At 40.8% G+C, this 17,783-nt stretch overlaps 1 protein-coding gene across 1 annotated transcript in view; it reads left to right on the top strand.

The window, feature by feature from the left end:
• The window catches only part of MPZL1 (myelin protein zero like 1), a 43,637-nt gene that overhangs the window by 9,157 nt on the left and 16,697 nt on the right, over positions 1 to 17,783 (top strand). Inside the window, exons 2-3 of the mRNA XM_067300218.1 lie at positions 8,138 to 8,298; positions 11,581 to 11,794. Coding sequence (XP_067156319.1) covers positions 8,138 to 8,298; positions 11,581 to 11,794 — 375 coding nt within the window. The remainder of the gene's footprint in view (positions 1 to 8,137; positions 8,299 to 11,580; positions 11,795 to 17,783) is intronic.

The raw sequence follows: 17,783 nt of genomic DNA on the forward strand, positions 1-17,783 counted from the left end.
CCACAGTGGATTTCTGGTGTGGAGATGTCAGACGGTCTGTTCTTTGACACACTGGCTCAGCTGGCTTCTTCATACTTGCAGGTTCTCCTCATAAACTGCAACATGGTTGTTAATGGGGTGGAATGGTTTGCACAGACTTCACTTCCACATTAAGGCTAAAGGATGTCAATGAATTCTTCATGTAGCAATCTAATCCAACACAGGGATGCTCTAACAGAAGTTCGTGGAGTTTCAGAGGGATGACTTGGGCATGTCTGCTGCTGGCTATTGAGACCATCAAAACTAGGATTGCTCCAGCAAGCATTTTATCAACAGTGTAGGAATGATGGGCCATAGGGACATAAGTGCCTATAAATGTATTAGGGGGCTATAACTTTTTGCTGATTTTTCTAAAATGCTTTGTGTGAGTGGGGGAGGGGGGTCGTCGCTGCTGTCCTTTGCTGCTGGTTGTATGGGGAAACTTTTTGGTGGGAGAAAAACTCTACTAGCATGCCATTCAGTTCATGAGAGAGATGTCAACAGTGTACTTGGATGTTTCACAATGCATTTGCCCTTAAGTGAGCATACTTGTTGTACATAAAGTTCTGCTTTGCAAGTGTCTTTCTTTTTTGTGTCTTATGACCCTTAGTCACTGGAAGTCCCACATTCTTCTTTCTGCAGTTTCCCTAGGAGCCCATAAGTAGCAGTGAATGTACAGGTACACTGACTTTTTCTTCTTTGTGTGTGTGTTGTTGGTTTTTTTTTTAATCAAAACTTTACATGCGAAGAGTTCAGACTCTAACCTGTTAATGTGTTCCTTTCCCTTTTCCCCTGCTCTGTGGCTCTATCATCAACTTTTTCCTTTGCAGTCTGGCTCCTGGCAGTGCAGGAGGATGTTACCTGGAACAGCCTGCCTGAGTCTTTGTATCTTTCTTTCTCATCAGAGCTTTTGATTATTTCCTGATCTCTCATCCATAAGACAATTTATGTGTAAATGCTGTAAATTACTGTATTAGCGGGCATCTTTAAGATGGGTGAAGCAAATAGTTTGTGTTAGTTAGTAAACTGATGACTAGCCCTTTCAAGAGGAAAGGAGGGTATCTCTTTTTCCAGTGCAAGATGGAAGCTGTAGCAGCTGTAAGCATCCAGGATTTATCAATCTGATGGAAGTTTCCTCTTAGGCTGTGTTTGTGCTTGTAGAAAAAAGAAATTAGAATGTTTTCTTTGGATCCAAGATCTCAGTGGAGGCTATGGTCTGCAAAGAGCTTTTAATTAGCTATATGTTAATTAGCATAAACCTTCGATGCCAAGGAAGGATTTCCTTATGATGTGCTACTAGACCCCATTTTTGACCTATGTCTAGAACAGTGGGGGCCATATTTCTATATACAAAAATATAAAATGAAAAAAATTCTTCCCCCAAAGATTTTTTTACTAACCAGGGTGAAACAAGTATAAGCAACCAGGGGATACAAGTAAATAGTGAAAGAACACTAACTTTGATAGGCAGTGACATTCAAGCTCTGGCATTTTGGTGCTGTTGGATTTATACGTATGCTGTTGCTGTATGTTTTAAAGGCATTTTAAGAGAGCTTGAAGGAAGCAAAATAACTTTGCAGTCTGACCAGATCCTCCCAAGAGACAACGTCTAGGAGAAGGTAGTGAGATGTTGGTTTGAAAAGTCTAATGACGTCGATGTTATAGCATGGTTGAGGGCAAGAGTCTCTTAACAGTGAGATGCAGGGATGACTCCTTGGATGTTTGGTGTCATTTAAACAACTCTGTGGCATGCGTGTGTGAATGTATAACCTTGATAAATTAACTCATCTGGCCTTGTAACTTATTTGTTTGGGAGAGGACCCTAATTTTTGTATTGTTGTGTTTAACCAGCCATATAGTTTTGAATGTAACTGATTAGTGACTGTGGACAAGAGGAGGTATCGAGGCTTTGACCTGTTAGATAGCCATTCACATACATTGTCTCTTCTGTACATACTAAGTTGCCAGCGCAGGTGATTTGGTGAGTCTCAGCTGACCAAACCAAAGATGCCTCTGTGAGGACACCTGCAGAGGAGACTCCCATGAATACCCCTTAGACAGTTACTGGCCATCTTCTTTAAGATTCTCTAATATTTCTCTTTTTGGTTAAGCGATACCCCATTTCAAATATACCGATACAGTTCACCTAGCAATGCAATACTGCAGTTGTTCATGTAACGCTTGGGAAAACTGTAAGCTTGTCTGCTTGTGGCTAAAACCTCTTAATACCACAGGAAGCTAAATACTTAACCATAATACCTAGAAACAACTTCTGTGGTTATAAGTGCTTATCTGCTGTCTATTCTGAATAACCTTGCTTTTAAGGAGTACCTGCATTCTTGGTTCAGTCTTTGTAACTCTGAAGAGCAAGACTGCTATCATGTTCTGTTGTCCGGTATGCCTTGTGACTGTTGCTTCATAGCTGAGAAACAGGTGAAGAGCCAAGTTTTATGACATATAATCACTTAAGGGCTTATAGGATAGTTTCACCTGTTAGATTAGCTTAGTTTACTACTTCAGCAGTAAATACATATAAGGAGAGATGCTTTCTTTCTTTAGAGCATCTTTCACTAGTGAAACAGGTGCACAAAATCCTTGTTTTCAGTGTCTTTTTAAGATATTTTGTCAAATTCTAAAAAAAGTTAAGGATTTGGAAGACACACTTTTTTTTTGTTCATTGCTCAGGGAAAAGTGTGTCTCCAAAGAGTGGGGCCTACTTCTCCACCCATTGGTGTGGAATGTAACATACGTTGGTGGAAGCAGGAGATATTTTAAAGAGCCTTGCAAATGATATTGGTCAGGTCTGTCTTGATGAAGGACTGCAAGATCAGATTAAAGGTTGAGTAGTTCAAACTCAGTTATCTTAGCTTCTCCTGTCTGTTTGAAGTGTGGAGGATGATTGTCAGCTTTGGTAAACTTGATGGAGGAGATCTGATCTGTATGAAACTTTCACTTAATGTTTCCGTTCACACCTGAATTGCCTTATGTCTTGCAGTTAATACAAAGCTATTATGACCAAAGGCTGGCTTTGTTTTTACTGAAACCTACATATTTTCAGGTTCTAGTGAACTGGAATTTTGATCTGACTCTTGTGGACCAGCACCAGATATCTGAAACAGTGCTATGCTTCAGGATTTAGACTGTGGCACACATATTTGAGCAATAATATCTGAAAAATGGCTTCTGAAGTGCTGTTCACACATTTTGGAAGACAAAGTAGAGAGTAGACAAGTTTGGTAGTAGGTCGATTGCGGATGATGGAGGAGGATGATTCTATTTCTTGATATTGATGTAGCCTGTTACTGAATTTGGTTTTAGTAAGTTTACAACTTTCAAGGCAGTTCTGCTTTACAGTGATGATGGTTCTGGTTGTCTGACCCACAATCATCACCAAAGATAAGGCAGTGAATTTTCTGCTTGCATCGATCCATCTCCATCTAAGCACGTGATTCTTGCCAGTTTGGCCTGGCGTAACCAAACCTCCATGACTGGGTTCAGTGCTCTAAAATGACTGTGGTTTGCTGGGGAGTAGAAACAGGCTTCTTTGGGTGAAGAACTGCAGTATTCACATACTACCAAAGCATGTGGCGACCCTGATGGTGTGCAGGTTTCCTGATATGCTATATAGGAAGGTCAAGAAGATAGCTCTGCCTCAGAAATCTGATAGCTACAATTGAGGTAACAGATTTTGTAAAGGAGAAATGCACCATATAGGTGGCAGAATGCCTGGTGGCTTCAGCACACAAGTGATCTTCTTGTCATGATGGCTTTTGTATTTCGTGGTAAAGGAATGTTTTAAAGGGAATGTTATCAGAGATGTGGCTTGTAGATGTTTCTACAAAGTTGCGAGGGGTTGGAGGGGACACATTAGCTGTGCTGTGTAAAAAATGTAATGATAACCTTTATTGCCCAACAGCTGATTAAGAAGTTGGTCTGATCTTGAATAAGAAATAGGGTAGGAAATGGGCCATGAGACACTTGCCTTGAAAAGCAGGTAGCTTATATTTGTGCAGAGTAAAAGGCAGGAAAGATACAAAAAGGCTTGCAATTGAAATGACATTAAGAAAAGAATCAATGCATGTATGCGCAGAAGTACTACAAATAAGGGGGAAATACTCTGTCCCTCAAATCCAGAGGAAAAAGAATACTGCAGTAATGAAGACAAAGATACAAAACTGAGTTTTTAGACTAATGTCAACTGTGCAGGTGAAAAGAAACTCTGAAAGACACTGCAGGTTGGAGAGACATGTGGCACTGGTGATAAATAGTCCATGGTGATAAAGGCAATTGTGGAAGGCTCTGGGGGAAGAAATGAACTCTGTTTTAGTTCCACTTAGCTTGAGGTGACATCTCAGCATTGACAAAGATATCAGACTGAGACTGTCCTTTAAACAGAAGGAGACAGACCTCAAGCAGAGACACAGATCTGAGTAGTCAGTGCAGTGATGGGAGCTGAACTCATTTTGTGGGTGGGATTCCAGAGATAAGATACCGAGGGAGGAGAGATCTGAGAGTACAGCCTTGGTGGAAAATGAAGAAGATCCACTATGAGTATGAGGTGAAAAGATGGGATGAAAGGATGGATTAATAGTGTCCCGTCCTATTTCAAGAACAGAAGGGTTGCCTGAGAAAGAAAATGAAGATGGAGCACTGGTCCTGAGACTTGGCAGGTAATGAATTATTGGACTTGGAAGTATTTTAATTGGAATATAGAGGCTGAAAATTTGACTGGTAGGAGTTGATGTAATTGGAGTAAAGCTACTCCAACAACAGTAGAGATGAAAAAAACCAGCTGAAGAAGCACATGTTCTTTTAACCATTTTCATGGTACATGGGAGAAAAATAAAAGCATGCTGATGTTGAGAGGAAGAACTAAAGGAACAGGAGGCTGGAAGAGGTATTCAAAGGGAAGTGTTGGGGCTGAGGACAGTTGGACAAGGAGATGGGATCACTGAGGGCCTATGGGAGAAGAGTAGATAATATATGATTATCTTTGCCCTGCCTAGCTTGCAGATCTCCTCCTCCTAAAGCTCCCTTCTCTCTCCAACCTTCTCCTGTCATAGAATTTTTTCCTCTTGAAAGGAATTGAGGCTGGGGAAACTTGAGGAAGGGAGTAGTGGATAAATGTGACTGGAATATGACTCAAAATTCAACTTTCTCTGACTGAAGTATTTAATAGCTAGAGGAACTGAAATAAGGATGTCAGCCAGGCTGTAAGACTTCCAAAAGTGGAAAGAGAAGCAAAGAAGCCAGAGCTGAAGATGATTCATGTGGATTTTGTTGCAGCGGAGGAGCGCAAGAGTCCAGAATAGTGGGAACTGCCACCATATCAGTGACAGTATGGGAGTAGAGGGCTAAGAGTGAACAAATGTCAAATGTTGTGGCCTCTCTACCATTTCCAAACCATCATGTTGGGATTTGAAGAGCTTATGTCTTGTGCTATAAGATAACAGAGGAAAGTAAAATTTTTCGAAGCAGTATGTGGTGAAAGAGCAAATGAAGTGAATGACCTTTTTTGTGCTGGAAGGGAGAAAAGTGCATGAAATAATGAACAAAGAGAAGCAGGAAGTTAAGGCAACACATAGGACACATGACAATTGAACTTGCTGGAAATATCTGTACAAGATGTTACATAGTTCCCGCCTTCCTAGACCATAGGGAAAAGTTGGCATTTTGCTTTGCTACAGGTCTCACTGGAGTTACTAGTAAGTTAGAACAGTGACTTCTTTAGAATAAGCAGGTCTGTGCTACCCACACCCTGTTTGTGGCAAGAGTTTTCTGTGCCATATACAAGCAGACAATGTCTATGCAGACTCTTTTCCTCCTACATGAATGCTGAGGGCATCTTGCATGTTTTATGCTTGCAAGGGAGGCTTGTTCTGTGGTTTGGACTCAAAACAATGGATTGTTTTTTCTGCTCCACTCTATTAGCCAGAAAAATTACATAAAGCACAGCAGCTGTGAGTTCATTTCATTGAATTGCTGGAAGCCTTTGTAGGTTCCAAATAAATATTGGGTAACAGTTTTACAAAAGAATATTTCTTGGCCCGTAGTCAGAGTATGTACAAGAGAAAAGAAGCTCTGATACAACCTTTTGTTGAAAATCTCCCTTCCTTAGGGTGCTTTTCTCTTTCACTTGTTTGAAATGAGAGCGATGATGACAAGGTAGTCTGAGGGATCGGGGATGACCTGACAGGACTGAGGAGGTAGTGAGCTCGAGAAGAGAAAAGCTAGGACTCTGCCTGGCAAAATGAATGAATGGTAATTTCTTCTGGCTTTGGTTTTTGCAATTAAACTGGTATGCTTAATTTTTCCACCATTGCAGTACTTGCGTGCTCAGTCCATGTCCCTTGGGCTGTGCTCTGCCTTACCCTTGTTTGCCATGCTGAGAGCAGTTCTTACAAAGTCATGCATGTATTGATTGTCTGGTTTACACAGCTGGCCAGAGTTTTTATCTGTTTCATTTGCTCCATCATATCATTGCCAAAACCAGTGGCTCTGAGACCTTGCCTGCAGCCTGGCTTGCAGGGCCAGCTGCTGTTACCCACTGTGCTCATGGCCCTGCGCAGCAGTCGGTCGGTTGAAATTGCCCAATGGACTCAGTAGGCACAGGGCAAGGGAGGAAGCAAGAAACTGGCACAGCTCTCATGAGCTTTGTTTTCTTGAGAAGCCAGGCTTAAAGCAGCATAGTAAAAGGTAGTTTCTAAAATTATCTGTAGAGCGTAGGCTTTGCTTAACTTTAAGCTCTGATTAAAAATAACCTGGTTTATGGCAAATCTACACCTTAGGATGGTCTAATTGCTTAAAATGAGCCTGCTCTAACTTTGGAAGGTTACTGAGCAGGTGAATGTCACTGACTAAAAGCATAAAACCTGTCTCTTAAGGGTTTTAAAAAAAACGGTGTCTTCAACTGGAATGATTTTCAAGTTTATTCGTCAACTTCAAGAGCTAGTTTATTCAAAGCTAAAAATAATTAGCATACAGAAGAAGTGGGAAAGCTTGCTCCCTTCTTCTAGGAAGGAAGGAATACCTGAAAATATAAGATACTGTAGTCCAGAAATGTAGAATCATGTGATAAGCATCTTACTAGCATTGCCTCAGTGCTATAAGTCTTAATTTTTTTTATTAAAACATGGCTTCCATTTGACTAAGCCGGGGCATGTATAGTGTGCACACCCACTTACAATGATTTTTTTCCAAGAATTTCACTTTTGTATGGAGCTTGACAGAAACAATGAGAAACATTCTTTAGTGATGTTACAAGATCACTCTTCATTTTCTAACATAAACCTGAATAAATGTAAAGATGTATTGTTGCTTAAATCTGGATAGAGACAGTGTGTTTGCAGTTAAAAAAAAAAAAGTGCCAGATAAAAAGAATGTATTCAACAGATTTTACCAGGGTGGTGAATTTCACTTGTTCTGTAGGAAAACTACTGCTACAAACACAACATTAACCTTTATTATTTTAAATTTGGGAGTGGTGGTTTGTTTGCTGTTTGACAATGCTTAGCCTTGTGGTAGAAAAAAAATTAAAACTACTCTAATGCTTTTGAACTACAGCTGAGTTCTTACTTATGAGGTCTTATCCATGAAGACCTTGAAGCATGCCAGAGGGAAGAAGCAGATGGCGTAGCTAAGAACCACAGAGGTTTACTCCTTAGCTTTGTGGAGATGAGCTTTTTGTCCCACCCACAGATGAAGAAAAACTGAAGAGATGGGGAACAAGATGTGAGCCAGATGGGAAACTGAGTAATAGCTGGACCCAAGATGTTAGTTCTTCCAGTGGGGTTTATTTACTACAGTCTCTGGCAGCTAGTAGGAAAGAGTTTAAGCTCATCATTTGTGCTGTAGAACTGGCTTCCACCAGCTGCTTTAGTGGAAACATCTGTGGATGGAAAACATCCTGTAACAGATGGTGCAAGAAAAGGGAAGTGAACTGACCTGCTGTAGACTTGTCTTGTATTACAGGTATAATGTGATGTCTGTGCACACACTTGATGCAGAAGTAATATTGTCTCTTCTTTCTTTCTCTTACAAATAATGTGATACAAACATTTACCACTGCAACTTTCTGATCCTCAGGCAGCACTAATACCTCTTATTCTCCTTCCCACAGTGACAGTATCAGCAGTAGAGGTCAAGACACCAGAGGAGATGTTTGTGGAGAACGGGACAGACGCAAAGCTTCCATGCACATTCACATCTGTGGAAGTGATCAGCAGTGCAGCATCTGTTTCTTGGAGCTTTCAACCAGAGGGAGCAGCAACTCCTATCTCAGTAAGGAACCTCCATAGGGGAACAAGCTTGGGAGGGGAGGTTGCGATAGATGTGCAGAGACCTTCTGGTTGCTTCTGAAGACAAGCAAATATGGATTGGAGTAGTCTTCCACATATTTTGTTTCCACTACTCTGATTTTAGGGGGGCTTTTCTAGAGATATTTAAAGATATTGCAATATGCTGGATACTATTTCAGTCTTCTGCACAGGCCAGAGTGTGCAGCAACTGTAGAGTAATCTAGTAGTTCCTTAGTCAGAGAAGAGGGGTGTTGGTGTAGTAGCCCTGTGTATAAAGTAGATGAGTGTCTAGGAATCTTCTAAATACTGTATCTTCTTTGTACTTGAAAATGAGCTGTGGAGCTATGCACGGAGTGATAGCTGCCACAGAATTTGAATTACCACTGTTACAGTTGTGTTGTGCAGATCGCTTTTTTTCTGCCTCTGTACTGTTTCACCTCCCTTTGAAAGGGTTTGCAATGAGACCAGTCTCTCTAGTTTCAGAACAGATTTTAATTGCTCACAATCATAAGCAGTCTCTTCCGTGTATTTAGTTACTTGATAAGTCAAAAATCAGACTAGCAAGCAGCTCAGGCTAAGAGTAATCGTCATCACTCATTTCCTGTGCGTTGAGCCCAAGTATGCTCAGATCCTTTGGGTCAGAACCTTCAAATATGCAGTTGTGGTATGTTGTTCCTTCTCTTCTTCCTCAGTGACATGAGCCTTGGACACCTGAATGTGAGCTCTCTGGCATTTCTGCCTCCCACTTGCTCCCCTACCCTGAGCCAGAATTTAGAGGAACCAGAAAAGGGAACTCCGGGGCAGGGGGATGTGGGGCAGCAGGTTCCTCTGCCTGTTGGTGTTGGTCTCCCTCCCTCCGCTGCAGACACAAGAGATTGTGCAAACTCTAGAAGCTGTTGTGTACTCAAAATAGAGATGATCCAAACCAGTACCTGAACATGTTGCTCAGCATACAGAGTTCTGAAGAATCAGTGAAAAAAATGCTTGGTTTTGAAAAGGGAGCTCTTCTTGTTGGGAAGTCAGAAGTGATAGCTGGGCAAAAACTTAAGGAAATAGGGCATATTTCCTGCCACTGATGAAAAGCATAGGTGAAAGAAAGCCATCTGTACTTTTCCCTTCTCTGTAAAAATATCCTCCACATATCCTATTTTTCCCATCCCTTTCTGCATCACTGTCCAAACCCCTATATTGTAGAACCTAAACTACAGCTTTAGGGGATGACTTTTTTTGGAATTAAAGTCAACTTAGAAAGTCTACTTGAATGTAGTTGTCAGCACAGCTAGAAGAAAGCAAACCGTATTTGAGTGAAAATGTGATCCAGCATGATCTGGTATTAGTCCTCTGTTTCTCTTGAGGAATTAACCCTGTTCATGTCAGTTACATGGTTTGCTGGGCATTAATTTGAAAGTTCGATCTAGCTATCAACTTACGGCTGAGCTAAGTCAATGTTGCTCCTGAAAAAGATGGTCCTATCCCTCTCTAGAATCAGCACTAGCAGTCCTGTGGCCATGTGGTAAGGCTGACTTGACTGAAAGCTCCCCCTGCTTTGCCCCCTCTTGTCCTCCCCTCCACCGCATGTGCCTGGGTAACTCCCCCAGCATGGGAGTGGAAACATCTCTGAACAAATGAGATATCTGATGACAGAAGTTTCACAATTGGCTTAAACCAGTCTAAACCCATCAGTTTTAGGGTTTATGAGAAGTTTGATGTTAAATCACTTAATACAAGTCACTCCATGTCTGTGATTATTTAAAGCTCATGTTTGAAGACATTTATCTTTGTGATTTCTCATCCTCCAGGCAAGAACACCTATAGAGCTGAGCCTTCTAGTGTCTTTCCTCCTAGCCTCCCCGTTGGGTGCCTCTTCCTCTGCATGGGGGTGTGATAGTGCAGAGACCTTGTGCTAAGGGTTCCAGTCCAACTGGAAATGCTGCAGCCTGATGCAGATTTCCTCTGAATGTTGACAGGTGAACTTTGTCCTAGCAGACCTCTTACCAGATGAGACAGTTTGTTGGATTTATGCCAGCCTGTAGACAACAAACAAGTGTCAGATTGACTGAAACGTGACGGATGCAGTCATGTGCACATACCTGATCTGGATCAGACTTGTTCTGCCAAATGATCAGGCCAGAATGCAAGTCTGAAACAAATGATGGTGGAATGACCAGCCTCAGATCAAGGGTAGGAACAGGAAAAGAGATGGGAGATGACTTGGAAGGAAAGAGGACTGACATGTAGTCAGTCTGTTCTGTGACAGAGGGACTTCTTTTTACAGCCTCCATTTTGAAGAGGAAGATGGGATATAATCTTAAGTTTCTTTAAGCATGCTCCAGAGACTGAACTGAATCTTGAGATTGCCTTGCTCCCTTTCAGAATGTGAAATAAAGAATTAAAATACTCTTGCAATACAGTCTTGACCCCTCTCTTAGGATTATGACCAGGGCTCAAACATTCTATGTATGTGCTTCACAGCAGACTTTTGTCCTGTAGAGCTGTGCCCTATGCTCTTTACTGCTGTAAATGCTAATTTTAGTTGGCTATAGCAAGTAAAGGAGCATTTTCTCCTCAAAGACCATACTAAACAATTTCTTCTTTGGGGGTTTTTGGTTAGGTCTAGGGAATACAGGGACAGCGTGTAATTTAGTCACTTAAAAATTAAGAAAGAGTCATTTAGTGATTTTCAAGGTTTCTGGAACACATCTACATACACTTTAAATTGCTGGTGTTTTTTTCTGGGATAGGGAGAAGGAGGGTATTGCATTTTAATGTTAAATTAGCTATACTGTAGTTGCGAGTCACACACAGAAAAACACTAGATAGGAAATGAATTATCCTTTTCTTATGAGGATGCAGAAGGCTTCCTCTGCCTGAAAGGCGGATGGCTGTAATCTGGAACAATTCTCTGCTTTAATTACTCCCAGGTTACCCAGCATTTTTCTCCTTTTCCTCTTCCTGTCTATCAACTTCCTGCCCCCAAAACAAAAAAAACAGGGAAAAAAAAATAACGACTCAGAACCAAATCTTGCAATTTACTGTGATAGTATAATTAAGGTATAAACCATATCATGGTTATTTGTCTGATCAAGAGGCTTACTGTTGAATGCAACATGCCAGGCTAGAGTGGTAAGACAAGAGAAGCAAACCTCAAATGCTAGTCCTGTATAATATAGTGGGTTTGGGGAGAATGATGTGATAGTGAGAGAAGTATACTAGCTCTATAATCTCTAATTAGATTGTTCTTATATCCTCTTTTACTTGACTACAGTTTTTCTATTACTTTAATGGAAAGCCATACCCTGGAAAGGACATACCATTTAAAGACAGGATCACTTGGGCTGGAGATCTTAACAAGAAAGATGCTTCTATCAGTATAGCAAACATGCAGTTCCGGGACAACGGCACTTACATTTGCGATGTGAAGAACCCACCTGACATCGTTGTCAAGCCAGGTGAAATCCGACTTAGAGTTGTGGAGAAAGGTATTCATCCTATGTGATTTTTTTTCTTTCTTTTTTTTTTTCCTTCCTGTGTGTGTATCACTTTTCTTGGGGTGGGGGTGAACTGGAGGAAACAACTGTCTCTTTAATTTTCTTCTTTCAGGTCCTAATAGTCCAACTGATAGTCTGTCATCTATGTAAAACACTGAATGTCTTGCCCTTTTTCCCTCTATTACCACAAATTCGTAAACTTTAACAAGTATTAGCGGGAGCTAAAGTCTGAAAATCGATCCCAGTTCTTCCTGACTGTCACTTACCTTTCAGGTTGCTAGAGGGGAGTAGATATAGATGATTGGTTTGACTTTTCTGGGGGGGGGGGAATCCCCAAATCTTTTTGCCTCCCTCAACACTGGGGATTGTGCTTTGGCTTGGAAAATATGGGTTTTCTGATTTTGGTTAGGAAGATTATGAAGACCTGGTAGACTTTTGATTGCCTTTCTGACCAAAGAAGCTAGGACTGTTCCATCCAGCCATTAAAAATTCCTGAATAGTTTTTAAACCTTTGAATAGGTTTTTATTTTTTTTACCAGACTTTCAAATCATTACTGTGTTAACATAGGAAATAAAACAGAACTCTTCTCCTTTTTCTTAAAGGAAATACAGTAATATTAATAAATCATGTCTGTTCTGTGGGGTAACAAATATAACCATTGTACAGATTACATGCAAAACTTTTTATCTTGCTGACCCATTGTAAGACTCATAGGAATTTAGAAGACTTTGTTTCAGATCAAATCATTGTCTAACATGCACATGTTAAAATTGAGCTGGGAGCAACAGTTGAATTAACTGATTCTGATGAAGTGGAGTTGGAAAAATGATCTTTATTGTACTTATCTTATGATTTTAATCAAGATCAATTGAAATCCTGCTTGAAGAAAGGGAAAATGTGTGTGGTTGACTGCAGGCAGGGGCAAACCAACCTTGATGGAAACACAATTTCTCATTTCCAGCTCCTATGAATGGTTCCTCTGTTATGCTGCATTAAGGGTTAGGATTTATGAAATCTGGTAGCAAGGAGAGAAAGTGGCAGTCTCTTCTTTTTGGAACACATCTGGTGTTCCAAAACAATGTACTGGAAAACAGGACTAATCTGGTCTGAGTACCTACTGACACTCAGAATGGTGCTACTATCTACAGTGCAAAAGTGTTTGCGTTAATATGCACTTAGCAGTCTTTCATTTACTCAGGCTTTCTTCAGTATGCATACTGACCCTTAGAAACTGCAAGGACTGGCTGCTTCCAGTCACTTAGGGCTTCTGATTAGCATTTAGTAGCAGTTTTTGCAGTTCAAGAGCACTTCCATTCCGTATGTCAATTTGGCTTTTCATTTCCCCAGGCCAGCCAAAACATCTGATTGCTCTAGGTAAGGGGGAGATCAGCCAAGTTGTGTTTATTCCTATAATAAAATGGTTCTCACAGTGATCAAGTTTCCAAATTAATATATACTGAGGACAAGAATAAATGGTGAATTCTTAAGTAGCAGTGCTGATACTTCTATTCTATTTGATTTCAGTACATTAGAGAAGATACCCATGTGTATGCACATGTCTAATTAAAAAGATACTGTTGCTATAACAACTGTACCCCTGCTCGTGAAATCATTCCATATACTTCTATAGGCAAGGTCTATAGCTACCTCTTCTTTTCATGGAATAATTTGAGTTGGAAGGGGCCTCTGGAGGTCTCTTTACCCTTCCCCCTCACCCCCCAGCTTTCCTTTTCTTGGAAGTTTGACTTCTGTATAAAATAGGTCAGTTTATTTTCTTATAACATATTGACAATCTCTTTGAAGAAGCAGTAAAGCAATTCCTGGATAGGCAAAGTCAGGCTAGCTTGGCAAAGCCTCTTCAGATTTTTACTCAGGTTAAGCAAATGAAGATTGACTTTAGTATGCTAATTCAGCTGTTTTGTTTTGTTTTTTCCCAACAGACTTGCGTATCAACGTTCAATGAGCTAAGAACTCAATGTTAAATGAATTCGGTGTTGGGAAAGTGAGGTCTGGGGGTCATCTGTGAACAGTCAGATGCAGTTTAGTATGCGCAAGTGACTCTACATTTACCTAAAATAAAGAATAATGATATATGGAAACAAATGGCTGCGCCTATTTTTCTTGTCTGCTACTTCACTTCGTTGTCTCTTGCAGGAGGGATGATGCTTCACTTTACAAATACAGAAGGAAATCCCTGATTTTATTTCTTTTTTTTATTTCTTTTTTTTCCTGTCCATCCTGAAGCTTGCACAGAGGCCTAACCAGAGTTTGCTGTGGGGGAAATAGGAAGATTCAAAACAAAACAAAACAAAAAAAGTGACTTGAAGGATCAATTAAAGATACCTCCGAGGATACAGTCCTAGAAAGTAACACACAAAGGCAGGATGTTTTCTGAAGGCAAACCTTGTATGGGCTAGAATAAGTGCTGCTGGACACTTGAGCTATTGTGAAATCTTCTTCAGACCAAGCGATGATAAGAACTTAGAGTAATCTTTTTTCATAATTCATTTTGAAAAGATAACTGGTGTTCCAAATTGAATGCTGCTGTGTTTGACTTACAATTCTGCTGCTTACTGGCTGCCAGCAGGTTTAAACCAAAGGAATTAGAGGGAATTTTGTTTAGCATCATTCCCTGTCAATGGAGCATCTGGACAAAAGACTCGCTGTTTCTGAGAGGAACCCTGCATCTGGCAATACCTCTTCTTGTCATGGGAAAAGTGCTAAAACAATTTTCTTCAAAGTCTTAGGAAAACCTGGAAAGCTAGGTTTTCAAGCTAGATCTATAAGCTATACCACTATCAGTATAGCTACAACACTGCCTTGTGTTCTGACTTTGCCTGAAAGTACTGCTCTTGTAATAGATTGTAACCAATCTTGAACTGAGCTGGAGAAATTATTTCACTTGAAATTGGTGGATTCTTCTGCAGATTTTGTTTATTTTGTGTAAATTTAATTGTTCAGAAGTATGTGTCTGGTGTTGTAAATTATTTGAAGCCACACGCATGCTTTACACACCTAAATTATCTCATTGATGCCTGGTTAGCCTTACTTTTTGGCTTAAAAGTTTAGCAAGTTGCCAAGTTGGCTTAATCATTTAAAATTACCATGCCAAACTAACTCACCGGATTTTCACTGCAGTGTTTTTACACAGTGTTAGCACAGACAGTTCCATCAATTACATTGGATGCATCCTGCTGGCAGGGATGAGAAGCAAGGCTGGTTTCTTTCTGCAGCTGAATCTGCAGCTGTTCAAAGGAAAAATGACAGAAATTTGCAGGGAATTCTTAAGTCCTTTATGTTAGGCTGCCCCTGCTTGCAATAGGAAGCTACTTAACACTAAGCCCAAGACAACTTTTGTTTTCTGGAAGCAGTGCATCTTTGATCTGAATTTGCATTTGTGAGGGAAAAACTGGAACTGGCTTGTGAAAATCTTTATACTTACCAGCGTCTGAAAACTTTGGGTTGCTGCCTAGTTCATAAAACTGGTTCTAATACATTTCCAGAGAAAATGGAAGCTACTTTGAATTACTGATATTTTTCTGAGAAGTGGATTTTTTTGGTTTGTACCAGACTTTATTAACTCAAGTATTAGCTTGCAAAGCTGGTGTCTGGTTACGCAGCTGAGACTGTCTGTTACACACTGGGTAGCACCCAAAAATCTTGCAACTGAGAAGGAGATGCAGAAGTTGATACAACCTTTCTGCTAACCCTGACCTCTTAGACAACCCAGACGTGCCAGAAATGCTGTACAGTTTTGGTTCCATTTCAGGTTAAAGATAAAAACTACCTCACAAGAAGCAAAAGACTTTCAAATTGGTTGAATTCTTAACTATGCTGTTACTGGGAAATGAGATAGCCAGCTTTGCTAGTAAGTGTTTCAGCTGCACAGATGATACTATGACAGTTGCTCAGTTTTTGCCTCAGGTCACTAGATCTGCAGAAGTTTAAGAAGGGAGGAAGGATCCTGGCTAGCTTCTTTTCCAGAGAACTGGGAAGTTAAAGAAGTTTACTTTCTATCCTGCATCAGAGTTTAAAAGCCAAACACTCAGCTTCTTAATAATTCTTTAACAGGAAGCTGCAGCTGATCTCCTCTTCCAACATGAGTTGAGATTACCATAAAGACCAATAATTGTTGATTTTCCTTAAACACCCCCTTCAGCTTCAACTGGCTGACATCCACAGTGGCAGGATCTAGAGAGGCAGCAGGAAGGTCTAAGACACCATCTACATATACATTGTGTGAGCGTGCGTGTGTGTAAATTGAACAGCCTAGCTATAGAATAAGAAACTTCTCTAAACACAGAAGAAAGCTACATAAGAATATGATAAAAGCAAATCGTCTGGCAGACTTAAGTCATTCAGTGCACATGGTAAGAACAGCCAGAGAGAGTCACAATACTGAGTGCAACATCCCAAATGCTCTTCCACCACTCCAGAAGAGATAAGCACCAATATTTTTCCTAGGACCTGGGATTCTAACTGCTTCAAGGGTGGCCTTAGGAAGACATCACATATGCAAGATCACTCCTTTCTTCCACGTATCGACTACAGAAGATGCAGTACTCCAAATACACTTTCCCAAACAATTCCATTACACAGCATTTCCGCCTAACCAACCTTATTGGCTTAATATTCTTTTAACTTACCCAGTGGGGCTGATCAAAATCTTCCTAACTCTGAAGGTTCAACAGGAGCTTAAGCAGATCATAATGTGCTGTGCTTCTCATCGATTCCTTTGTACCAACACCAGCATTTTTGCCAGCTTGCACAAAAGTAGTCAAGAGAAAAAGTTACAGGTTTTCAAGTAGTTCAGCCCTGGCCCAATTCACAACCTCCAGCTACCCATGTGTCAGCACTGATACTCTTGTGAGTGGCAACAATATAGTGCTCTAAAAGCACCTCTGTGGAGGAAGTCTTTATAGGTATCCAGCAGTAGTAGGGGATGGCAAGGTTATTCAGAATAGACAGCAGGTAAGCACTCAATAACCACAGAAGTTGTCTCTAGGTATTATGGTTAAGTATTTAGCTTCCTGTGGTATTAAGAGGTTTTAGCCACAAGCAGACAAGCTTACAGTTTTCCCAAGCGTTACATGAACAACTGCTACAACTCCCCCACCATCACCACCACACGCATGCACCCACACAAAGCATTTTAGAAAAATCAGCAAAAAGTTATAGCCCCCTAATACATTTATAGGCACTTATGTCCCTATGGCCCATCATTCCTACACTGTTGATAAAATGCTTGCTGGAGCAATCCTAGTTTTGATGGTCTCAATAGCCAGCAGCAGACATGCCCAAGTCATCCCTCTGAAACTCCACGAACTTCTGTTAGAGCATCCCTGTGTTGGATTAGATTGCTACATGAAGAATTCATTGACATCCTTTAGCCTTAATGTGGAAGTGAAGTCTGTGCAAACCATTCCACCCCATTAACAACCATGTTGCAGTTTATGAGGAGAACCTGCAAGTATGAAGAAGCCAGCTGAGCCAGTGTGTCAAAGAACAGACCGTCTGACATCTCCACACCAGAAATCCACTGTGGTGTTATCCTCTCCGGCGTCTTATATGCGTATAGATATAAATATATATACACACATGTATATGCGTTCCCATACGTCATATATGACACAGAGCAGCATCAGCTCTGAAAAAGGTGACTGAACAAGGTCATACCGACCACTCTTGACGTCCAAGTTCTACCAGAGGCAGCCCAAGGCTTCTCAAAGCAGCCTACGTTAAATTCTGCTGTTTCAAAGGAGGGCAGAATGGTTTCCTTTCATTCTCAATCACCCGAATGCTGTTTTGCTACTGCTGCAACAGCTCCTGGAGCTGCCAAGCTCCTCAAGTAACTCAGAGTGCTGAAGGAAAGAGAGCTTCCTGCTTTCAGTAACACACAGCCACCGTCCCGCAGCACCCTTCCACCTCTAAGCTCAGACGGCAGCCAGCAGAAAGAAAAACTGACAAAGTGAGGAAGGC

The sequence above is a fragment of the Apteryx mantelli genome, chromosome 1, assembly GCF_036417845.1.
Source record: "Apteryx mantelli isolate bAptMan1 chromosome 1, bAptMan1.hap1, whole genome shotgun sequence".
In the NCBI taxonomy this organism is placed as follows: Eukaryota; Metazoa; Chordata; class Aves; order Apterygiformes; family Apterygidae; genus Apteryx; species Apteryx mantelli.